The 26563-nt window shown below is 40.4% G+C and overlaps 1 protein-coding gene across 3 annotated transcripts in view; it reads left to right on the top strand.

The window, feature by feature from the left end:
• RARS2 (arginyl-tRNA synthetase 2, mitochondrial) overlaps positions 1-26563 on the top strand; it is a 77764-nt gene that overhangs the window by 17966 nt on the left and 33235 nt on the right. For all 3 annotated transcript variants that reach the window (XR_012883176.1, XM_075862133.1, XM_075862132.1), the window contains exons 8-15: positions 10712-10788; positions 11115-11273; positions 11868-11974; positions 12842-12937; positions 13163-13223; positions 19368-19444; positions 22055-22179; positions 23748-23815. Coding sequence is in view for 2 of the 3 variants with exons in the window: in XM_075862133.1 (XP_075718248.1) it covers positions 10712-10788; positions 11115-11273; positions 11868-11974; positions 12842-12937; positions 13163-13223; positions 19368-19444; positions 22055-22179; positions 23748-23815 (770 nt within the window). In the remaining variant the exon portion in view is untranslated. The remainder of the gene's footprint in view (positions 1-10711; positions 10789-11114; positions 11274-11867; positions 11975-12841; positions 12938-13162; positions 13224-19367; positions 19445-22054; positions 22180-23747; positions 23816-26563) is intronic.

Genomic DNA, 26563 nt, shown 5'->3' with positions numbered 1-26563 from the left:
ATTTCTTGTTTTTGGTAATTTCCTCGATCAAAAAGTTGTATGTGTCCCAAAATGGTACAAATAAAATCTACAGCCCGTCTCGCAAAAACACAAGCCCGCACACCGCTCCATCAACCGAAAAATAAAAATGTTATGGCACTAGTAATGCGGTGATGAAAAAACATCCCGATGTGCAGGCTGGAGGGGAACATTCCTTCAGTGTCAGGGCCATAGTATTTAGAAACTAGTCCAAAAGGTACTTGAAAAAAGGAATCACTCTTTCCTGAAGGCGCTCCTGCACGGTCGTTGATGGCAAGCTATGTAAGTGTCAGTCATCACTGTAATTCTCGCATTCCATTCATGAAGGAAACGCAAAGAGAGCAGTACTATGTGACCCAAACCAGATTTTAGGAATCTGAGCTGTTTTCCTGGGCCTCTTGGACTGTTTCTTCCATCGGACCACGCTGACCCTTATCTACCGGTGCCCACTTCGAAGGCCAGTAGACTGACAATCTACGTAGCTTCTGGTCTCCACATGCTAGAAGTTCGAGTTGTGCCGACTAGCTTGCACAACCGTAGAAGGGGAGTGTACTATCAAACTCCTCCTCCTTTTCCTTTTTGTATGTGTCATCTGTTTTTGAACCTACGTTATCACCTTAGAGGAGCGCCCTGTGTCTCTTTATTTTCCTGCACCTTTCCTCATATTTAGGAACTAGGAAAGGGAAGGGACATAACCACATCTGCTGGAAGCGAGGGCACCCGTATTATACCAGGGCAAAACTTTCCCAGCAAAGTTTCCCAAAGTACAAAGGAGAAAAAGTCCCCAAAAGTTGCAGAGTGTTACAAAAGGGGAATAAGAAAGAAAACAGTTTATCAGTGCAACACTGGACTGTGCATAACGGATTGCTTCACAGCGTACCACACATCTACGGATAATTGTATTACTTACCCCATTATTATACCGTCTTATTATGCCCTGATGTACTCAGCACAGATTACATATACCCTGATGTACTCCGCACAGCTTACATATACCCTGATGTACTCCGCACAGCTTACATATACCCTGATGTACTCAGCACAGATTACATATACCCTGATGTACTCCGCACAGATTACATATGCCCCCACATTATAAACTGAAACACCAGTAATACTCAAAAAAAAACTACTACCAAGCAAAATCCATGCTCCAAATGGCACTCCTTCTCTTCTAAGCCCTATAGTGTGCCCAAACAGCAGTTTATGTCCACAAGTAAGGCCCGGGAGAACCCGCTTAACGATTTATGGGGTAAGATTCTCCAGTGGCACAAGCTGGGCAGAACCTAAGCTGGGCAGAACCTATTGTGCAATGAAATAGCAGATCAGTGGAAAAATTTCACTTTTCATCATCCACTGCGTATTAATTTCTGAAAAATACCTGTGGGGTCTAAATTCTCACTACACCCCTTGATAAATGCCTTTAGGGGTGTAGTTTCTAAAATGGGGTCCCTTTTTTCTTTTTAGTACATCAGGGGTTTTTCGAATGCGACATGGCGTCCGCAAACCATTCCAGCAAAATCTACGCTTTTTTTCTTCTTTATTCCTTGTGAAAATGAAAAATGTTGATCTACATCTTATTGGAAAAATATATATATTTTTTCATTCAGCAAAAACCTTTTGAGGCCAAAATTCTCACTATAGCTCTAGATTATTCCTCAGGGGGTGCAGTTTCCCAAATGTACTCACTTTTGGGGTGTTTCCACTAAACTTGTACTACAGGGGCTCAGCAAATGTGACACGGCGCCCAGAAACCATTCCAAAATCTAAATGGCACTCCTTCCCTTCTGAACCCTACCGTGTGTGTCCAAACAGCCGTTTATGACCACATATGGGGTATTATTTTACTCGGGAGAAATTGCTTTTAAAATGTTGGGGTGCTTTTTCTCCTTTAGTCCTCGTGGAAATGAAAAAAAATTAGCTAAACCTACATTTTCTTTGAAAAAATGTTGATTTTCATTTTCACTGCCTACTTCAAATAGTTTCTGCAAAAACCTGTGAGGTCAAAATGCTCACTATACCCCTAGATAATTTCCTCAAGGGGTGTAGTTTCCAAAATGGGGTCACTTGGGGGTTTTCAATGCTTTGTCCCTTCAGGGGCTTTGCAAATGCGACATGGCCTCCGCTAACCATTCCTGCTAAATTTGAGCTCCAAAAGCCAAATGGCGCTCTTTCACTTCTGAGCCATGTCGTTTCTCCAAACAGCCGTTTATGACCACATGTGGGGTATTGTTTTACTCGGGAGAAATTGATTTAGAAATGTTGTGGTGCTTTTTGTCCTTTTAGTCCTTGTGGAAATTAAAACAAATGAGCTAAACCAACATTTTCTTTGAATTCTATTAGGGCATATGGATGTCATAGAGGTGGGGGACTGCTTGGGGACACCCCTCTATGTGCTAGAACAGAGAAACTCCGCTCTGGCCGACCTGGCACGTCTTTGCAATGCATTGATGGCCATTTAAGGCCACATTTCCCTGGCTTAAAGAGGCCAGTAACGTTTTTATTTTTAAAAAACGAGCATTTTTGGCCAAATTATGACCATTTTTGACCACTTCTCTTCAGAACGCCCAGCTTCTGGCAGTGCAGACACAGCGTGTTCTCCAGAGATCACGCTGTGTCGTCACTCACAGGTCCTGCATCGTGTCAGACGAGCGAGGACACATCGGCACCAGAGGCTACAGTTGATTCTGCAGCAGCATCAGCGTTTGCAGGTAAGTCGATGTAGCTACTTACCTGCAAACGCTGATGCTGCTGCAGAATCAACTGTAGCCTCTGGTGCCGACACGATGCAGGACCTGTGAGTGACGTCACAGATCTGCACTGCCAGAAGCTGGGCGTTCTGAAGAGAAGTGGATGATACGTCTCATCAGAACGCCCAGCTAGTAAAAGTAGTAAACACGCCCCGATGTACGCACATAATACACGCCCAGTTGTACTTTTACTTTTCACCACACCCAGTTGTACTTTTGCAAGCCTCATTTGCATAAATACGAAAATGGTCATAACTTGGCCAAAAATGCTCGTTTTTTAAAAATAAAAACGTTACTGTAATCTACATTGCAGCGCAAATCTGCTGCAATAGCAGATAGGGGTTGCAAAATCTGGTGACAGAGCCTCTTTAAGCTACCTCTGGCGAAGACAGCTGATCGCTGGGGATGATTAAAGCTGGCTTCTTTATAAAAAGTTGTTGTTTTCGTGAGACAATCCCATTAAGATGAAATTAAAGTGTGCAGTCACTTATTTTTTTTGCTGCCTTTTCTAACATTTTCTCTGCCTTTTGACTTCCTGACGACTTTATGCACCCTCTCTATGATTGATGTACGTGGTAATGTTTTACAGCCCCCAACAACTACATTTGGAAAACTATTCCGAAAGTTTCCAATTTTTCTATTATAGACATTGAATACATGTCTCATGTAAATACATTTGCTTCATAATTCAGATCCCTTTAGTGCATATTACCCACCTAATGATGTCGCTGATTTTGGCCTTCAAACATCAGAAAAATTGTTAGCCTACCTGTGGGCATCTTCTTCTTTTTTTATTTTTATTTTCTTCATCAATGTAGCCATATGATGTCTTGGTTTTTGCAGGACAAATTGTAGATCATTTTAGAAATCATTTTTGGGGAAAATGTATGTAGCATTCAATTTAAAGGGTACCTAACTTTTCAGGTGACTTTTTAGAATAAGCTGTCCTATATGTGTACATGAGGAATAACACTATTTCTGGCCATTATATGACTTGTATCCTGCATTATCTTAGCCGTTTTCTTCTCCTGCAAGCTCAAGCTACTAATTGTCAGCCTTCTCTGAGCTAGAGGGTGGAGCCTAACTGCTGTCAAGTCTTACATACTAGACCAAACAAGAAAAGGACCATGGAGTCTATAAGTCAAAAAATATATATAATCTTTTTATTACACAACAATATTATACTGGTTACACATATGTGTTTCTAAAAATGAATCACAAATAAAAGCATGGCCGCCAAACAAGGGTCAAATGTTCAACAAATGAGATCATGTGAATATAAGCTTGTTAGAGTATACCTCAAAACAAATGCATATAGCATAGTATGAATGTAGTAGGGTACACTAGTTACAAATAATGTGTTCTGATGCTTGAGGATACGAAGGAAGGATGTTAATAACATATACTGAAGATTAGGTAACCAACGGACCAATAACGAGTATTATATCCAAAGATATATTCATACATATGTAAGTGCTAAATGCAATTTGTATGTATATCTACCGAGCAACAAGAACAACAAGCAATGGATAACAAAGTACTAACCCATGTGGCTGAGACTTAGAGAATGGCGACCAGCCCCAACGCGTTTCGGCTTCCGCCTTCGTCTGGGGCTGGCACCTACAAGTATATCCTTCCTATTTATCTTACATAGAAGCCAATCAGAAACCGATTGGCCAGGTGAAAGTAATGCACCAAATATTTACCTCAATCAACTGTTGGCGTCATGTCCGCGTTTGTCGATAGACAAGCATCACATGGTGTGGGCATCATGTGATGCGTGATGAGTACGCTGCGTGATGATATCACAGCAGCGCCTCTTGTCACGTGCACATCAAGATGCCGACTCGTGGTGAGTTGCTAGGGACGCCAGCGCATGCGCACTTGATTGAGGTATGTTTACAATGAATCTACCAAATACGACATATATATAAAGAAGAACTCAATAATATTTGATAGAAGTTCCATGTTCACTACTTATACATATATCCCCTACCATAATTATGCATAACCAAAAGATTATTTAGACATAAAAAAGATCCTTTGGACATTCAGCACAGAACATTAAAAAACATATATATACATATGTATATTAAGAACTATTACATTAAAATATAAAACACATTACTTTATATAAAGGTTTTTATATATGGTACACAAAGTCATAATAGTAATTAAATGTGAAAATAGACCATCTTACATAAATATAATGTGCATAGAAAATATATAAAACATATATATATATATATATATATATATATATATATATATGGGTGTGACAGTGTAAAATGAATACTATACATTGTACAAAAATATATAAAAATATAACATGTACATACATATATAAGTGCTATTCATACACATATGAAAAACACATGTGCTGACCATGGTGATATAATATGTGCAAAGTGATATACAGAAAATAAATAGATAAATACTAACTAGTGATAAATAATTATATATGAATATATACGTACACACATCATATGCACGTATAGTCATGTGAAGAAATATGTAAAAGATATATGCAACAAAAGTGCCAACATTAAGAGTACAAAAATTGTACATTTAAGAGACCAAAGTGCAATAGTGCAACAAATTAATTGAATTTAAAAATTATTCATTAAAAGTCTGTGCATTTCATTATTTTCTACTGCCATATACATATTACCATGGGGATTAGTAAACAAGTAGTTGGAAAAAACTTTTTTTCATACAGATCAGTATAACATATCATTTTAATATAGTTTCTTTTTTTGCAAAATTCATGCATCTCTAAACATCGATGCCATTTCATGAATATCTATGTCTGATGAACTAGGAAGAAGAAGAAAAAACGTATGTTAAAATCACAAAAAACATTATTACATTACGGAGTTAAAAAATGATGCCACACAAACACAGTGATCAGAGAAACGAAGCGTACCCATGCGATTCGTTTAAGCCACTCGGCTGCATGGTCCTCAAAGTCCAGATCCATTTGCTTTCCAACCTTAGCAACTTCTTCATCAGGTCTCCACCTCTTATATTCAATGCAACAATTTATGGCAGAATTGAATCTGAATGATCAGAATATTAAATGTGACCAAAAACAGGTAGATTTTTTGGACATCAAAATCCAATGTGATGAGAATGGCGATGTCCAAACTGATCTATTCAGGAAAGAAACCTCTGTGAATTCTCTTTTACACGCCACCTCTGCACATCCGAAACAAACGATTGCTGCTATTCCCACAGGTCAATTTCTTAGATTAAAACTTACTTGTTCAAGGAAAGAAGATTTTATAAAACAAGCTAAGGACCTGGAACATAGATTTATGGATCGGGGTTACAGCAATCGATGCATTAGGAAAGCGAAAAAAAGAGCCCAAGATACGAAGAGAAACAAACTCCTACAACCAGCGGTTCGAGTAAATAAAATCAATGAGGTGAGATTCATCACGCCATATCATTCCCGCTGGGAAGAGATGAAGGGCCATTTAAATAGATATTGGCCGATTTTGAAAGCTGATCCGATACTCAACAAAATATTGCCTAAATTTCCTTCTGTAGCCTACCGTCGTGCTAAAAATTTGAAAGATCATTTGGTCCACAGTTTCTATACCCCAGTCCCACAGGGAAGAAAATTCTTTGGAACTAAAAGCCCTAAATGGGGCTGCTCCCCTTGTGGAGACTGTATTTCATGTCCCAATGTTGAACGTGCAGTAGAGTTCACGGACTCTGAAAGAAATAAAACGTTCAAAATCGTGTGGCACATTACATGTGCGACACGAGGAGTGGTATACTATGCAACATGTCCTTGCAATAAAATATATATAGGACTGACCACACGGGAATTTCGAATAAGAGTCCGTGAACATGTACGGGACATTGAATCCGCAAAGGAGGTGCATGAAGCCGATAAAATAGAGAAACTAAAAACGATTCCACGTCATTTTAAACAGCACCATAACTGTAATTCCAGACTACTGAGGGTGCGAGGAATAGATCATGTGGAATTGAATATAAGAGGTGGAGACCTGATGAAGAAGTTGCTAAGGTTGGAAAGCAAATGGATCTGGACTTTGAGGACCATGCAGCCGAGTGGCTTAAACGAATCGCATGGGTACGCTTCGTTTCTCTGATCACTGTGTTTGTGTGGCATCATTTTTTAACTCCGTAATGTAATAATGTTTTTTGTGATTTTAACATACGTTTTTTCTTCTTCTTCCTAGTTCATCAGACATAGATATTCATGAAATGCCATCAATGTTTAGAGATGCATCAATTTTGCAAAAAAAGAAACTATATTAAAATGATATGTTATACTGATCTGTATGAAAAAAAGTTTTTTCCAACTACTTGTTTACTAATCCCCATGGTAATATGTATATGGCAGTAGAAAATAATGAAATGCACAGACTTTTAATGAATAATTTTTAAATTCAATTAATTTGTTGCACTATTGCACTTTGGTCTCTTAAATGTACAATTTTTGTACTCTTAATGTTGGCACTTTTGTTGCATATATCTTTTACATATTTCTTCACATGACTATACGTGCATATGATGTGTGTACGTATATATTCATATATAATTATTTATCACTAGTTAGTATTTATCTATTTATTTTCTGTATATCACTTTGCACATATTATATCACTATGGTCAGCACATGTGTTTTTCATATGTGTATGAATAGCACTTATATATGTATGTACATGTTATATTTTTATATATTTTTGTACAATGTATAGTATTCATTTTACACTGTCACACCCATATATATATATATATATATATATATATATATATGTTTTATATATTTTCTATGCACATTATATTTATGTAAGATGGTCTATTTTCACATTTAATTACTATTATGACTTTGTGTACCATATATAAAAACCTTTATATAAAGTAATGTGTTTTATATTTTAATGTAATAGTTCTTAATATACATATGTATATATATGTTTTTTAATGTTCTGTGCTGAATGTCCAAAGGATCTTTTTTATGTCTAAATAATCTTTTGGTTATGCATAATTATGGTAGGGGATATATGTATAAGTAGTGAACATGGAACTTCTATCAAATATTATGGAGTTCTTCTTTATATATATGTCGTATTTGGTAGATTCATTGTAAACATACCTCAATCAAGTGTGCATGCAGTGACGCTGCTGTGATATCATCACGCGGCGTTCTCATCACGCATCACATGATGCCCACACCATGTGATTCTTGTCTATCGACAAACGCGGACATGATGCCAACAGTTGATTGAGGTAAATATTTGGTGCATTACTTTCACCTGGCCAATCGGTTTCTGATTGGCTTCTATGTAAGATAAATAGGAAGGATATACTTGTAGGTGCCACCGCCAGACGAAGGCTGAAGCCGAAACGCATTGGGATTGGTCGCCATTCTCTAAGTCTCAGCCACATGGGTTAGTACTTTGTTATCCATTGCTTGTTGTTCTTGTTGCTCGGTAGATATACATACAAATTGCATTTAGCACTTACATATGTATGAATATATCTTTGGATATAATACTCGTTATTGGTCCGTTGGTTACCTAATCTTCAGTATATGTTATTAACATCCTTCCTACGTATCCTCAAGCATCAGAACACATTATTTGTAACTAGTGTACCCTACTACATTCATACTATGCTATATGCATTTGTTTTGAGGTATACTCTAACAAGCTTATATTCACATGATCTCATTTGTTGAACATTTGACCCTTGTTTGGCGGCCATGCTTTTATTTGTGATTCATTTTTAGAAACACATATGTGTAACCAGTATAATATTGTTGTGTAATAAAAAGATTATATATATTTTTTGACTTATAGACTCCATGGTCCTTTTCTTGTTTGGTCTAATATATTTTGGGAGTACAGTCGCGTTACAAGGGAGGGTGTATTTTGCTAGATGATGCAGTATGTATGCCCTGTGTATAGGATTTACATGTCTTACATACATTGCACACAGAGAGAGAACACCCTGGTCCACTATCTCTCTGTAGAACACCCTTAAAAGCTCCTCCAACATTGAGGACAACATATAAGGAGCAGTGTACCTGAGAATCTAGCACTGCGGTGAGATATAACTCTTACCAGCAGCCTGTGTCTCTTCTCTTTCTCCCTCCTCCCCTCTCCATAGACTTATGGGCAGAAGCATCTGTGTCTCTTTCTCTGCTCCCACCTCCTGCATTACACAGTCTTGTATTGGCAGTGTGTCTGTGTTCTCTTTGCGCTCCCTCCACCTTCTCTCCCCTCCACTCCTAATAGACTTCTATGGGCAGGCAGTGAAGAGACACACTGCCACTTCCTGCAGTCCGTCTTTTCTGCTCTATAACTAGGGACGGACTGCTTGACAACAGGGGGTAGACGGCGGATTACAGGAAAGGAGACGCCTAGTGGTAGTAACTTCACACACAATTTGCATCGTTAAAATGACTTCTCTTTAACAATAGGTAAATTATAAAGCTGATATATATCCGGTATACATCAGATCAGCATAAGTTGTTAGAAAAGGAAGTGTCAATTTAAATGCATAAATATATTATATTTTATAAAACGCAAATACAGTAATATAACCCCCACATATTCCTATAACTGTTTGATATGTACTATAAATGATATACTTATTTTTGGTCAGTAATGAAGAAAAAAAAATGGTGTTTTGTTTTTTGTTGGTTTGTCCATCCAAAATTAATTGAATAAAAATTAAATGCTAACCTATACATAGCCCAAAATGGTCAGTGTAGAAACTACTCGTCATCCAAAAAACAAGACCCCATACAGCTATTGATGCAAATATAAATAATGTTTTTAGTTCTGGAACGCAAAGATTTAAAAAAAAAGGCTTGTGCTGTTGAGTAAAGTTCATTCAAAAACATTGTTAAAGGGAACTTGTCATCTACATAATGCTGCCCTCTCTGAGGGTAACATAATGTAGGGACAGACACGCTGATTTTAGTGCTCTGTCAGTTATTTGCTAAAGTAAAGCCGTTTTGGAGAACTTGCATTCAGAGCGCAACTAGTCCCGCTAGAAGAAGAGTCCGGCATATTCACGAGCTGCCGCTCCCTCCACCCATTTTCTGCTCATTGGCCGATGTATCCTTATTACTCTACATAGTAAGAAATCTGTCAATCAGCAGAGAGTGGGCAGATCTAGCGGCGGCTCATGAATGCGCCGGACTCTTCTCTGGCTTGGCTGGCCTGGCTCTGCAGTTAAAGTTCTTCAAAATGGCTTCACTTTAGCAAATACTGTAAGTGACAGACCTCTGAAATCATTGTGACTGTTCCTGCATTAATATAGCACCTATAGAAGAAATGTGCTCAACCCATATAGAGTAAAAAATACATAAATGTTATTGGTATACATTAAAAACAGATACACGTAAGAAAAAAAAAAAAAAAAAGAGTACAAATCACATAAAAACCAATGGTGAGTATGCAGGACAAAAAGATATGGTCACAAAAGGAGGGAAAGTAATTTTCCACAAACCACCAGACACCGTAATGGAGAAAAAAAATGACAGGATGTAAAAAGCCAAGCAAGGAGTAAAAAGGACAGTACGATACATATAGTACCAAAAGAAAATGGCCTGGCATTCCTAGTTAAGGAAAAAGGAGAACAAATGCTTAGACGCAAGTGCTTTGGAAAAGTGACCATGCTTACCCACCCGACGCGCATTTCGCTTGGAAAAGCTTAGTCTGGGGTCTGCGTCAGACTCTTCTCTGGCGGGGCTGGCCTCGCTCTGCAAGTAAGTTCTTCAAAACTGCTTTACTTTAGCAAATACTGTAAGCGACAGACCTCTGAAATCATTGTGACTTTCCCTGCATTAAGTTGCCCTCTCTGCATGTGTATGTGGATGGCAGGTTATCTTTAAATAAACATTACATGTGAAAACCGTATGAGATAAAACTATTTTCATTTAAATTTACTAGGACTTTTGGGTGCTGGCTTTACCAAGTTTGGCTGTGAAGAGAAGCTGAAATCTAATCCTCTACAGCACCTTTTTGAAGTAAGTTTTCTTTACAGCTATGTATTATAAAGTATGGATTTACTCTGATACATCTACTGTATAGCATTTATTTGTAATCAAGTTCTCCAATGAGTCCATTAGGTACATTGGGACCAAATGTATTAATTTGGTAATCCCATATGGTACCTATGGGCAAACTGTAATTTACTGCGGACCATGGGATTTACAGACAGTCCTGAAGATCATAGGCTATAATAATAATAAAAACAATATTCCACGTCTTATTAGAACACTAGCTTTTTCTGATATTTTTTTAAAAAAAGTATTAATTTAGCTTCTCAATATATTTTATATTTATTGCTCAGGTATATGTGGAAGTCAATGCAGCAGCGGAAAAAGATGAAGAAATGAAACAGTCAGCCCAGGAATTTATGAGCAAACTTGAGAGTGGACATCCACAAGCTCTTTCTTTATGGACACACTTCAGAGGTTTGAGTATTGAAGAATATGCTAAAGTCTATAAGGTATAGTATATGTTTAGTAAAGGGGTATGCCAAACTCTGACATTTATGACATATCCACAGGATATGCCGGAAATATCTGATAGATGTGAGTCCCAGCTCGACTGTTTCTGCAACTCACATAGAAATAAACTTCTCCATTCATTCTGCGCCTGGAGGCGGTGGCTGCCTCACCCGGCAAGGCAGGGGTCGGGTGACCCCTGTTCTGGAGATAGGTGTGGATCCCAGAGTTGGGACCTGCATCTATCAGACATTTATGGCATATCCTGTAGCGTTACATGCTGACAATTCAAATGAATAACCATCTATGTAATGCATGGACGTGCAAGGTCCGCTAGAGCCGGATCATAGAGGGATTTCCTAATAGGACATATGGACGTGGGCTGTCTTCATCAACTTCCCCGCAATGGAAACTGAAAAGGCAGAAAGACCCTCACATCCAAAGACTTTTTCTTTTTTTGCAGTATCTTTCTAGTCCTAGTGAGGAATTGGAAATAAATTAAGACAGATGTAAAAATACTTCCGTTACAACTTGTACTTAAATATTTAATAATGTCATGTCTGATGATTTTACTGTCAATCATTTGTCTATTTCAGCGACTTGGTGTACAATTTGATGAGTATACTGGCGAGTCCTTTTATAGAGAGAAATATCAAGATATCTTGAATCTTTTGCGAAGCAAAAACATTCTAAAGATTACCAAGTATGACTTGCTAGTAATGTTTGTTTTTTTTTGGGCAAATTAACATGTTCAGGTTTTATTGAACAAAATAAGAAAAAACCTTTTCATTTCTGCTATATCACCCCATAGATATTTTGGTGAGCCGCTTTCTATAAGGGCATTAAATTAATGAAAAATGCATATTGCATGTCGTTTTGTGGATAGCTGCCTAGTGTTCGTAAAGCTGACTCACTGTGTGGACAGTGCCAGGCTGCGTAGGGGCACACCCCATGATAGACCAGGGGAATGGTAACACCCAGCTGGCAATTTATTCATACATTTCCAGGAGGAATAAGAGAGCAACGGCACAATGCAGAGCTCCAAAAAAGATGTAACAGAATTTTTGTAATTAGTTAATTCACGTGTTTACTTAAACAGACATCTCCGGAGAGATGGTAGGTCCTCTTTAAATGGGGCAGCATGTTTCTATGACAGATCCGCTTTAAGAGCTAACAAAATTTATTAGAGGCATTTCTTTGGGGACAAATTTCTAACCAATTTACAATAATTTAACTTATTTATAAGCAATTCTTAAGGCTGCTCGTTCACGTAGCGATTGTGCCGCAGTAATTGCTGTGCGTCCGAGAACTGTGCGGCAAAAAAATGCAAATGGTTTACAGAAAATAGCCGCAGTTTTGCTGCGAATGCAGGTAAAGCACATAAAAGGCATGTGCTTCACCTGTCCTTGCTGCGAAACATTGTGTGGTCTTTGCTACACGTGGTTTTCGACCGCATGACAATTACTCCGGCACAACCGCTACCTGTATGAGCAGCCTTGAAAACCTCCACGAATTCATTCACAATCAAATCGTGTAATCGGGTGATGACTGTTTAGTCTTTCTATTTCAGAGAGGGTACTGGAGTGGTAGACCTGACCGAAAATGGAGACTTGTCTGCTTTTTCAACAGTGATGCGTAGCGATGGTTCATCTCTGTATATTACAAGGTGTGAATATTAATTCAATGCTTATTCAAAATAGTGCTTGTCACGTTTTTACAGCTTAACTTTGTAATGAATGCGCCCAAAGTAGCAAACAAAGTTTTCATTTTGAGTAAATGGTGACGATAGGACGCACACCCCATTTGCATTATATTCTGTTCACCGAGTTTCTCATATATATTCAGTTAAATGTGGAAACTGCTTTTTTTGTTCCTTGCCATTCATTTCCAGAGATCTAGCTGCTGCAATTGACAGAATGGAGAAATACAATTTTGACGAAATGGTATATGTGGTATGTATTTAGTTTATCTGCATTGTGAAAAGTGTTTTATTTAGGGTCTGTTCAGACATTGCAGGATTGCGGTAGACTTGTGGTGCGGATTCCACACCACAAACTCGCAGAAATTTACAGTAAAGTGAAAAATTCAAATGAGCATGCTGCATTTTTTTTCAATTATTTTGTGGAAAAGCCACAGATCCCAACTTTGTATATCACACATTTTAATGCACGTGGTGAAATGTGTAGCATATGCGCAGCACCATCCACCGCAAAATCCAAATGTAACACATACAGAGTTTGCCATGCATTTGCAGTGTAATCCACAACAGAAAAACGTAGCCGTGTGTGAACATAAACTTATTGATATCCAAGTGCATCCATATTAGTTGTCACTTTGAAGTCTCAGCAGTTTGATAGAAAACCTTTTTAAATCCTGCAATAATACAACTTACGAGATTGTTTAGCTAAAAATTATTGTCTTTTGTAGAGATCTTTGCATTATTACTTAATGTAGGGAATAATTAAATATCAGCTACTAAAATTAAATCTAGTTTTCTCTGTAATCATTGGGGGACAAAACACCATAGGTATATGCTCCTGCCCCTAGAAGGCGACACTAGGTAGGAAAGTCTTTGCTCCGCCCAGGCAGGCCATACCCTTCCCACAGACACTGGCTAATTCAGTTTTGAACCTCGCGTCGTAGGAGGCAGACATGACCTAATACTCAGGTCTGCTGCTATTTTTAAGTTTTCTTTCTTTCTTTCCTGTTGCCTTATTCACACGAACGTATTTCACATCCGTGTGCTGTCTGTTTAACCCCTTCATGACTGCCATACAGCTATATACGTTCCAACTGCCGATGCACTGTGCAGTTGTCACGTATATAAACGTTGACAGCCTGGAACGGGTTTAATGAGCAGCGCTGCACTCTCATGTCGGCCAGGGGCTTTGAAAGCCCCGGAATACACCCCCACTGTAGATAGCGCCACCCAAAACCCCCACAAAACCCTTTGTAGATAACGCCACCTAAGTTCCCTCCAGCATCGGAATTCCCCTCCTAGAGGGAGCCCCCCCCCCTGCTGTAGATAGCATTGCATCCTCCACTGTAGATAGCAGTGGACAGTGACGTTAAGTGGCGCTCTCTAGGAGCGGAATCCCCGGCCGACACTCTGGCCGGGGATTCCGCTACTGGAGAAGCCCCTGGTGTCGCTATCCATATATGGACAGTGACGTCAGGGGCTACTCTTGGAGCGGAATCCTTGCTCTGGCAGGGGATTCCGCTTTTAGAGTTCACCCCTGATGTCACTGTCCATATATGGACGGAGACATCAGGGGCTCCCTGTAGGAGCGTAATCCCCGGCCAGAGGGATTCGTTCCTACAGGGAGCTACAGTGGTGCTATTTACATTTACAGGGGGTGGCGCTATCTGCAGGTAGGATGTTGCTAAATACATGGGGGATGTTGCTATCTTCAGGGGGGGGTGGCGCTATGTGCAGGGGGTGACACTATATACAGGGGGTGTGGTGCGATCTACGGAAGGGTGCGCTATACAGGGGGTGTGGCACTATACATGGGCACTATGGCATTATATTGGCACTACCTACCGGGGACACTGTGGTGCTATCTACATGGGCACTGTGTGTGGCACTATGTGGGCACTATCTACAGGGAGAACTGTGGCACTATGCCACTATTTACAATGGGAACTATCTATGTGGGCACTGGCACTATCTACTGTGGTATTGCGTCACTATCTACATGGGCACAGTGGTGTTTTCAGGGGGTTAGGACAAGAAAAAACCCTTAACTATTAAAATTCATCCGTTGTTTTTTAGCGTCCATGAAAAACGGATGGCAAATGCCAGTTAAAAATGGTCAGACGGTCGGGAAATGCATTCAAATTTGAGGCACATTGATTCAAAACCGCCATAAAAAACTGACCGTTGATCCGTTGTTTACTGCCATTTTTTTCATTGTCGTGTGTGTATAGCCTTATAGCCCTCTTCACTCTCCCCTCACAGCGATCCAGGGTGACGGAGAAAGATGAAGACTAAGGGTATGTTCACACGGCAGCGTCTGTATCGGCCGAAATTACGGGGCTGTTTCCAGGAGAAAACAGCCCTGTCATTTCAGCCGTAACGGCATGTGCAGGCGCTTGAACGCCGTGTCCATTACGGACGTAACTGGAGCTGGTTTTCCATGGAGTCCATGGAAAACTGCTCCATTTACGTCTGAAGAAGTGACATGACACTTCTTTGGCGCGGGCGTCTATTTACGCACCGTCTTTTGACAGCGACGCGTAAATATACGCCTCGTGTGTACAGACAAACGTCAGCCCATTGCTTTCAATGGGCAGATGTTTGCCAACGCTATCGAGGCGCATTTTCGGACGTAAATCGAGGCGTAAAACGCCCGAATTACGTCCGTAAATAAGCCGTGTGAGCATACCCTAATTGTTGCAGATATATACATAAATGTGTGTAAAAAAATTACAAAAAAAGTGTTTTTTTCACATGTTTTTCTGATTTGTTTGCTCATAATAAAAATTGAAAAAACACAATATTAATTAAACTAATCTAGAAAATGAAAGCCTTGTACGTCTTGTAAAAAAACAGTGTAAAAATAGTTGTGATATTCAAAGCGGTTGCAAAGATATTATCGTTTAACGTAGTGCATATCAGAAATGGAAGATTTGACCTGGACACAGAAGCATCAATGACCCTTGGTCATGAAAGGGTTAAATAACAGACAGGACACTGACCAATGCAATTAAATAGGGCTATTTACACATCCGTGTTATTTTTCAGAGAGCTTGTGTCTGTTGCGAGAAACTCCCTGCATGTCCTATTCTGGTCCGTTTTTGTGAACCACTGCGCCCATTTAGGTCAATGGGTGCGTGAAAATAACGGACAACAGACACGACATCTATTTTGCTGTTGTCCGTTTTTCACGGACAGTTGCTAAGTACATAGAAAAATAAATAGATGAAACCAGAAAGTGGCCGGGAAATATGGATGCCATATGTGCATAAAACACGGACACACGGTACCGCACATGGACATACACATGGAAGTAAAATGGTCAGTTTTTTTACGGACGCATATCAGATAAGCTTGTTTGAATGAAGCCTTAGTGGGCTTTCAGCCTATTTACAGTCTGTCAACACCCTGCGGGTGTTGGGAAACCAGGCAGTGCTCTTTTTCTCCCACTCCGCCGATCACCTATTTTATAGTTTTTGCTTCCGCAAACTGAGTACCACTATTTGTGCAAGGTTACTGAGGAGGTGACCCTGTGCGCACCCGAAGAAGTCGGAGGGTAAGTATGTTCCCATCCCCACCTGTGTTTCTGCTACTTTCTGGGAAAGTGCTGCGAGTCTCTTTCTATAGGGGCTGTTTATTGTTGGGAAGGTTTCTTCTCTAGGGGTGTTTCTATGGGATTAGTCCCTACTTCTTTACCTCTGGAGCTTTTCTTGTCCTTAACAGGTGGTTGCCGTTCTTGCCGCACGTCCTGCCATTGCTGCCTTGGCTTTCTAATCTTGCCCCAGGCTTGTGTGGCCTAGGCCGCAGTTTTCTATGTTTTGACTCGGCTCCCATCTGTCAGGTGTTACTTTTCAGCCTATGACCTCCCTCCTCGTGTCTGCTCTTGATTAGAGGAAGACCTTCTTGGGGACAGGGCTTAGGTCTCCTGACCGGCTCCATTTTCAAAACTGTCTCGAGTACTTCAGCCCTGCTACAACTTATTTTCTGGTGCCATCCTTCTTCTGTCTTCATCCACAGAGGTACACCGTTCCCAAGAGTCTGGTAGGCCAGCGCTTTGTCTGTATTATTTGTTTATTTCTTGTGCTTCCCCAGGGGTTCATTTTCTTCTCCAGATATTACTGTTTGTTTTATTATTGTCTGGTTTTTGCATTCGCTTGGGTGAGCAAGCCCTATTCAGTATGGGGGAAGCCGCTGCATTGCAGCATCCTATCTGGGAGCACCGCAGGAGTTAACTGAACTCGCTTCTCAGGTTATCCATGCTTCAAATTTTCTTCTTGAGGCAGCTGGTTTCAATGCCCTTCTTATGTGAATTCTATTGCCATCTGGCGCTCGGTTTGGCTGAGATCTTAGGCAACGGTTAAAGTGTCCAAGAAGGTTCTGGTTGGCCTTCTCTTTGTGGGTGGCAGACCTTTTGGTGAATGTCTGTATGAGATTATTTCTGAGACTACAGACGGCAAGAGCTCTCTTTTATCTAAGAACCGCCCTCCCTGTATGCGTATTTTTCTCCGGTCGCACTATTTTCGCTCCTTTCCCAATGTCTCCTAGCGGAGATAATTTTCTTTCAGACCAGACAAGAGGACGAACCATACCAATGCCTCCAGACAGTCATCTTTCAAGCCTTGACCGGCTTGGCAGCCGCAGCCCGGCCCCAGGGGCCCTACTTTAACAAGTCACCTTCAGAATGAAGGTGTCCTAGCTTGCGGCGCTTGCGTATGTGGTTGATGACTACTTTCCTATCAGGAGACATGGCTTGCTTATGTGGATGACACTTGGGTTTGAGAGGTGGTGCCAATGAGATACAGGATAGAGTTTTTAAACTTCCTTCTGGAAGATTCTTTCTCTCTACTTTGCCTCATTCTCTGGAACAAGCTTTTGCTTTTTCCCAGGCAGTTTGTTCCCTTCTCATGTGGAAAGCTATTGTCCCAGCTCCAAGAAGGACAGGTCTCTTTGTCTACTCCTGGACTTGATGGTGTTGAACCATTTCATTCACATATGACGGTTTTGCATTGAAATCCTTCAGGTCAGACATTACTGGAACAGGGACAATTCCTCTCTTCTATCGACATTTGCAATGAATAGCTCCATATCACCATCGCAAGAACCACACAATGTTTCCCTTCGTTTCATGAGGGGGTTCTCTACATTTCCAATTTATCGCTCTCCCTTTTGGACTTGCCACATCTCCTTGGGTCAGAGAACTTTGGCTTTTCATTCTCGGGTGAAGACTTTTTTTGCAGGGGGTGGCTCATATGGTCCCTCCTTTTAGACCTCCCATTGAGCCTTGGGATCTTCATTCAGTTTTCAGAGCTTTTCAAGTAACTCCTATCAAACTTTTGAGACCTCTCGTTGCATCTCCTCTCCTGGAAGGTAGCTTTTCTGGTGGCCATCATCTCCAGCAGGCGGGTTTCGGAATTTGTATCGTATCCTGGAATTTCTCCCATTTTTTTTTTTAGTTTTGTACCAGGGTTTCGGAACTTGCTGCCTTGTCCTGCAAGTCATCTTTTATGGTCATCCATAAGGATAAGTTAGTTCTCAAGACATTGTTCTCCCTTCTTTTAGCCCCTCTCCATCTCATCTGAGGGAACGGGCTTCACTTTGCCCAAATTTGGTAAGAACAGTCTGAATCTGTCTAGCGCTCTTTCTTTTCCTTTTTTTATTTTTTTTGCAGCATCCAAGGCGACTTGAGTGTTGGATTCAGTCTGTAATTTTGGAAATCTATCGGTCCAAGGGTAAAAATCCTCCAATTAGAGTCCACCACAAGGGCTATTGGTCACTCCTGGGCTGTCAGGCATTAAGCTTCAGTTGTTTAGATCTGTCACCTGGGCTTCTGTCCACGCTTTCACAAAATTTTACCAAATTCATACTATGGCCTCTTCTGGTGCCAGTCTAGGTCGCAAAGTGTTGCACGCAGCTGTGTGTTAGGCAGGTCGCATGGCTGTACTTTTAATTTAGTTTTTTTCCACCCTCTGAGACTGCTTTAGGACATCCCATAGTTTTGTACCCCCCTCTAATGATTAATGAGAAATAGATTTTAGGGTGAGTACAAAAATATTGTTCCTTTCTTTTGATCGAAACAATACTTGAAAAATAAAATAAATAACATATATTCTATGATCCAGCTTTACTTTACTCTCAATAGCTGACAGTATGTTTGACAGGTATGTACCATGTGCAACGGTCGTACAAAAGAAGATTCAATTGATCATTTGTTCTGAGATAATGAAAGAAGTGTACATAAATCAGTAGTACATCATGATGAGTGCAGAAAATTAAAGAAAAGCTGATACCAGAGTAAAGGATAATTGGCTCTAATTCCTAATTGTGACCGTTCTTTTTATTAGTTCCATGCTGACATTTGTAAATAACATGTTGTATTTTCCTTGTATCTTATCTGTAGACAGATAAAAGTCAACAAACTCATTTTCAAAATTTGTTCAAAATATTGAAGATGCTTGGAAAAGACCAAGTAGACTGGTGAGCTCCGTAATATATTTCTTTGTAGTTTTGTATAGATAACGCCTTTTAAGCTGTCCATAGACATGAGATTTAAATTGCACTTCAGACACATGACATATCGATTATCCGGCTGTACTTTCCGGTAGGGTTGCACGATGCATCGAAACTTCCATACTGTGCACTCTCAAACGGTTCGATACCGTTATTTAATGTATTTCTATACTAAGCTGTGCGGCCGCACAGATAAGCATTGTAACTCATGAATGTAGTGAGAGCGGGGGCTGCGGTTGTGTAATGCAGCCATTGCCCCGCTCCCGAGTCCTGACAAGTGCACGCGGTCAGCATGAGGTGATGCGATAAATTGTCATATTCTTACTGACTACTGGCCCAACAAAAACTGATGTGACTAATTGGCTTTGGTTTATTAGTTGTTTGCATGAAAGAATGCACCCAACAGTTGAGCTACAAAAAGTCTATGTGCCCTACTGATCAACTTAATTCTATCAAAGAAATACATACTATATTTTTAAATACAGCCATTTATATAAAAAAAAGTTGTTCAAATTAAGGTAACGGTATATCAAATATGTCAGATTAATGGAAATCTGGCAGCGTGGACACCTACCCCTGACAACACCCAACCTGATTAGGGCTCAGTCTTGCTTTCAGTGGAGAGGGGAACATGCATGTGTTGTTCCTTTCTGTTGAAATTATTAAAGGCTATGTAAACCTTTGCAAAGCAAATTATTATTATCTTTTTTTAATAAAAAGGTGTATCCGTTTTGTTTGGTGCAACTTTACAAATATTTTTTTTAAAATCATTTTTACTTTTATAGATACAGCTGCTCTATAGCTTAGATGTGATAGTTTGCAGGTGGATCCTGCTTGTCAGAGACCTGCTGGACCCGATGTCACTGAACCCGTCAGGTCCGCAGAACTGACTGATTCAGTGAATTGCGCTAGATACAGCTGCTCTGTAAAGAAAATACAGAGCAGCTGTATCTCAAAAAGTAAAAATAATTTTTAATAAAATGTATTTGTAAAGTTGCACCAAACACACTGATACACCTTTTTATATAAAAAAACAAAAATTTACTTAAAAGGGTTTACATAGCCTTTAATGTTGTGTGAACAACATTAATAAGGACATAGTCCTCCCTTCTTTCTGCCCTTCCCAGTCATTTACATGCTCCTACTCCCTTTTTGTTCTTCCTGAAATCCGCACAAAGTTTTGGTGGCTGTAAAGGCTACCATTGCTCATTTGATTCAATCTGTGCTCTTGGAAACCTATCGGTCCAAGGGTAACGGTCTGCCCCATCGAGTTACTGCCCATTCTGAGAGGGCTGCCAGTACGTCCTGGGCGGTACAGCACCAAGCTTCAGTTTCTTAGTTTTGCAAGGCTACTAACTGGGCTTCGGTGCACACAGTTTACAAATTTCTACCAGATTCAATCCTTGGCTTCCTCTGATGCCAGTCTGGATTGCAAGGTGCTCCAAGCTGCTGTGCTTTAAGGCCAGTCGCACGGCTATTTTATTTTTGTCCACCCTCTGGGACTGCTGGTACCATGGTACTTTGTCGCCCAATGATATTAACGAGAAAATTGGATTTATGTACTCGCCGTAAAGTTCATTTTCTTGTTGAATTAAATTGGGGACACAGATCCCGCCCTCGTTGTTTCCAGGCCTGGTTCTTGTTCATTTGTTGGTTGTCTGGCGAGGTCGTGGACACATTTTTGTTTTCTTTTCCTACTGCTTCTGTACAAGCTAAATAAGCCAGTGTCTGTTGGAAGGTATGCTTGGGTGAAGCCAACACTTTTTTCCTAACCTATGTCAGCCTCCTAATGGCAAGGGCCTTCTTTACCTATAATGCTGTATCCCTAATGAAAATAAATTTTTCGGTGAGTACAAATATCAATTTTTTTGTCTGTAGTTAGTGGCTGTATAATGTAAAGTAATTCAGTTCTATATATTATTCTTATTTTTTTTCTTATTAATATTATTAATAATTATAATCATAATATAATATTAAAATATCGATATTTTTTAGGGAGAGCAAAGGCTGGGCAGCATACAATAAAGGTTAACCCCGTCTGGTATTTTCTAGTCTAGAAATGCATATGCCATAACTGAGATGTTCAAAATTGTATGTTTAGTGTATATTACAGATGTTCTTAAATGGCAGCTGGTGGGTAGGGTAGGTAACACATAGTCAGAAGAGGATATTAAGAGGTTAATTTGTCAATGTTGCATATTTATATCTGATTCACTTAAATCCCCTGTATATGATTATTTAACTTGGGGGATAAAAGGGCAAGCCCTAAGAGTCTGTGGGTGGTTCAGACGGTCCTGACGTGGAGTCCCTGCTCTGGTTAGATCAAGCTTGGTCAGAAAGGAGAAATTGCTGCAGCTGGATCTACGCGAACCTTGTTCTTTTGTATACTCGCTAAAGGTGGGAGGATGTTACGCTTGGTTCCTACCGAGCAGTAGAGATGGGATCTTTGTGGGAGAATGCAGACAGAGCCCCAGGACAGCATAGCGAGGTGTGTCTATAGCCCTGTGGAAGATTGTATCTGCACCCTATTACTTCATCACAATGTATTTTTCCCATTGAACTGTTTCCTTCTCTTAGCTGTAAGCATGTTATGTTTGGGCGAGTACAGGGGATGCAGACAAGAAGAGGGGATGTGATTTTTCTGGAAGACGTACTGGATGAAGCACGTGCGAGGATGCTGCAAAATATGGCTAAAGCTGAAAGTAAGACTGCACAATTTAATTATTCAATGAAAATAACATTTGGATGATTTAGTGGTCTATGGAAGAATACTGAGAGTTGGCTACATTTACCGTTTCCCATCACTGTATGCAGAGATTAGTGGCCCCAGCCTTTCAAACATTCCATCTCTGTATCAAATCATTCTGCTAATAAGGACGACTCGATACGGGTCGTGAAAACGGGCGCCGATCGACATAGCACGTCGATCGGCATTCGTTAGCGCCATTTACATGGAGCAATTGTCGATAATGTATGGGGACAAACGATCGTTTCTATAATCATTTGTCCTTATGCGTTTGCATCATGGTAGTAGCACATCTCCCTCCTTACACAGGAAGATATGCTACTGACTAGCGGCCATTTTTTGGTACGCATAAAAGATGCGTTCAGTTGATAAATGAGCGTTTGCTCGTTCATCGGCTGATCACTGCCCTGTTTACTCAGGACAATGAGCGGGAACAATCGATCGTACCAGCAACTGTACTACATGAAATCTTTGACCGGTTGAGGACAACCCACTATGTATATATATATATATATATGTACACGTATATACGTCACGGGTTTAAGACTGCTGCCTGAGCAATCTGGCAGTTGAATGTTGGGTGCTCAGCAGTCAGAAACTGCCTGGGACTCCGGAGAGAAGATAGAAGTAGTCTTTGCCGCTTGTCTTCTCTGTACTCGTGTACAGAGCGCTCAATGAGTACAGTAGAAAAGTATGGTATAAAAAAAAATTAAATAATAATGTCCCTCATAGGTCTTTTTTGACCCTTGAGGGACAGGCCATAATAAAAAAAATTTACACACAAAATACCTTGGCCCCCCCCAAAAATGCTCCTCCTGAAACTCAAAATCATTGTTGTGAGGGTATGTTCACATGCTGAGTCAAAAACGTCTGAAAATACGGAGCTGTTTTCAAGGAAAAACAGCTCCTGATTTTCAGACTTTTTTTAAGACCCTCGCGATTTTCGCGTAGTTTTTGGAGCGGTTTTCTATAGAGTCTATGAAAAACGGCTCCAACAACGGCTGAAGAAGTGACAAGCACTTCTTTTTCGCGCCGGAACAGCCCGTCGGAACAGCCCGTCGGAACAGAATGCCGTTTTCCCATTGAAAACAATGGGCAGATGTTTGGAGACGTTCTGCTTTCGATTATTACGGCCCGAAAAATGGCCGAAAATAGGCCGTGTGAACGTACCCTTACGCTAGCCATGATCAAATTACCCTAAAATAGAATGTAATATATCAAAATTTACGGGAGACTGACTGTATCAAGTAAAGTTTTATTCTGAAGTAACACTATATTATTACTAGAAAAGATGGCTAAAAAATAAAAAATATCTCAAAAATCACGTCGCCAGCTTAACAAATAAAAAAATTAATAGCGGGTTTAACGAACGCGTGCTAAAAATGGCTAAACGGTACTTGTTCCTGAGACGGTTAAAATAAGTACTAAATTATGTGGCATGGTGAGGTATATAAAGTGTTTCAATCGCGGATTAAGCTCAATAGATAAATGTACTACTGTATTGCTTTTTGTTTTCTTCAACAGCAAGTAAAACCACTGAAGACCCAGCTGATACTGCAGAGAAAATAGGCGTTGCTGCTCTTATTATACAGGTAATGTATACCCTTATTTAACGCTTTAATAACCAGTAATTGTTATATCGATCGTTGGCGGGTGCTTGATCCGGATATATCCGTCACTGTGTTCTCTTGGGTACTGTTCAGTGTACCCACGAGATTGCAGTCTGAGCGCGGCTGTACCGCACAGCCATGTTCCTGCCAAAATTGGAGCCAATTCTAGCGATTAGATATAGCGTTGCGATACTGTTCTGCGTGTTAAAAAAAATACTTACTAATTTTTCCACCCATTGTCACAGTTTTGCAATGTGGTTAGTAGCAGCACAGTCTTTACAGTTACAAGATGTGTTTTTAAAATTTTTCACCTGTAAAAACCGTGCAGCCTATAACCACATAGGAAAAAACGAGGGTAAAACACTTGCCGTTTTGCCGTAGAGTTATTGACTGTGCGCCACACTATCGCAAAGTGTGAACACATCCAAAGAAGTAATGGAAGGTGAAGTATTTAACCCCTTCCCGACATTTGTCGTAAGTATACGTCATGGAAAGCCAGCGCTTCCCGCAAAATGTCGTATACTGAAGACAAATGGACGGCACCGGCTCAGAAGCTGTCGGTGCCATCATCCCCGGATGTCCGCTGTACCTTACAGCTGACACCCTGCTGTAATGGCGGGGACCGAAGTCCGCTTCGATCCCAACCATTAATCCCTTAAATGCAACGGTCAAAAGCGATCGCTGCATTTAAGGTGTTTGCAGCTCGTCGGCACCCAGCAATGAAATCGCTGGGTTGTCGGTGGCTGCAATGGCCTAATTGTGGCCTCCCGGTCTGCCTAGTACAGAAAAGGCGAGGCCTAAAAGGCTTCCGTAGCCGTCGGCAAGATTGCTCAGGAGATGAGCCGGTGTCACCAGCGGTGGATGTCGGCTGTATGTTACAGCTGACATCCACCTGTAATGGCAGGAACCGGAACTAGCTCCGATCCCTGCATCTTTGTGGTTGTCAGCAGATCGGCAGCTCTGCCCTGCAATCGCAGGGCTGCCGACTGCTACTATGGCAACAGGAGACCTAACAATGGCCTCCTGCTCTGCCATTACGGAAGCCAATTCGGCTTGCTGTCAGTGAATGACTGACAGATGTAATACATTGCACTACATAGGTAGTGCAATGTATTAGAAAAAAAATTAAACAGTTGGACCTTCAAGTCCCCTAGTGGTACTAATTGTGTAAAAAAAAGTTGTAAAAAATAATAAAAGTTTCATGTAATAAAATAAAATGAGATCATTTCCTCAAGGGGTGTAGTTTCCTAAATGGGGCCACTTGTGGTGGGTTTCCAGTGTTTTGTGGCGCTCTTTCCCTTCTAAGCCCTGCCGTGTCTCCAAACAGCCGTTTATTACCACATATGGGGTATTGTTTTACTCGGGAGAAATTGATTCACAAATGTTGGGGTGTTTTTTCTACTTTAGTCCTTGTAGAAATGACAAATTTAGCTAAACCTACATTTTCTTTGAAAGAATGTAGGTTTTCATTTTCACGGCCTAATTCCAATAATTTCTGAAAAAAAACCTGTGGGGTCAAAATGCTCACTATACCCCTAGATAATTTCTTTGAGGGGTGTAGTTTCCTAAATGGGGTCACTTCACTTTTGGGGGATTTCCACTGTTTTGGCCCTGCAGGAGCCCTTCAAACCTGACATGTTGCCTAAAATATATTCTAATGAAAAGGAAGCCCCAAAATCCACTCCTTTTTGCTTCTGAGGCCGGTGCTTCAGTCCATAAGCACACTAGGGCCGCATGTGGGATATTTCCTAAAACTGCAGACTCTGAGCAATAAATATTGAGTTGCGTTTCTCTGGTAAAACCTTCTGTGTTACAAAAAAAAGGATTAAAAATGAATTTCTGCAAAAAAAAATTATGAAATTTGTAAACTTCACCTCTACTTTGCTTTAATTCCTGTGAAACGTCTAAAAGGTTAAGAAACGTTCTAAATGCTGTTTTGAATACTTTGAGGGTATGTTCACACGATGAGAGGCATTTACGTGTGAAAAGACAGACTGTTAACAGCTGCCTCGTTTCAGACGTAAATGCTCCTCCTCGCATTTTGCGAGCCGTCTGAGACGCTCGTAAATCTTGAGCTGTGCTTCATTGAGTTCAATGAAGAACAGCTCAAATTACGTGGCAAAGAAGTGCCCTGCACTTCTTTGCCGAGGCAGTCCATTTACGCGTCGTCGTTGGACAGCTGTCAAACGACGATGCGTAAATGACAGGTCGTCTGCACGGTACGTCGGCAAACCCATTCAAATGAATGGGCAGATGTTTGCCGACGTATTGTAGCCCTATTTTCAGACGTAAAACGAGGCATAATACGCCTCGTTTACGTCTGAAAATAGGTCGTGTGAACCCAGCCTCAGGGTGAAGTTTTTAAAATGGGATGACTTATTGGGGGTTTCGTATATATAAGGCCGTCAAAGCCACTTCACAACTGAACTGGCCCCTGTAAAAATAGCCTTTTGAAATTTTCTTGAAAATGTGAGAAATTGCTGCTAAAGTTCTAAGCCTTGTAACGTCCTAGAAAAATAAAATGATGTTCAAAAAACAATGCCAATCTAAAGTAGACATATGGGGTATGGTAATTAGCAACAATTTTGTGTGTTATAACTGCCTGTCTTACAAGCAGATACATTTAAATTTAGAAAAATGCTAATTTTTCACAAAGTGTTGGTGTTTTTCACAATTAAATACTTAATGTACCGAGCAAATTTTAACAGTATCATAAAGCCCAATGTGTCG

This window comes from Rhinoderma darwinii, chromosome 4 (genome assembly GCF_050947455.1).
Source record: "Rhinoderma darwinii isolate aRhiDar2 chromosome 4, aRhiDar2.hap1, whole genome shotgun sequence".
NCBI classification, from domain to species: Eukaryota; Metazoa; Chordata; class Amphibia; order Anura; family Rhinodermatidae; genus Rhinoderma; species Rhinoderma darwinii.
The sequence above is the reverse complement of the archived record's forward strand: the minus strand, read 5'-3'. Positions and strand labels throughout refer to the sequence as shown.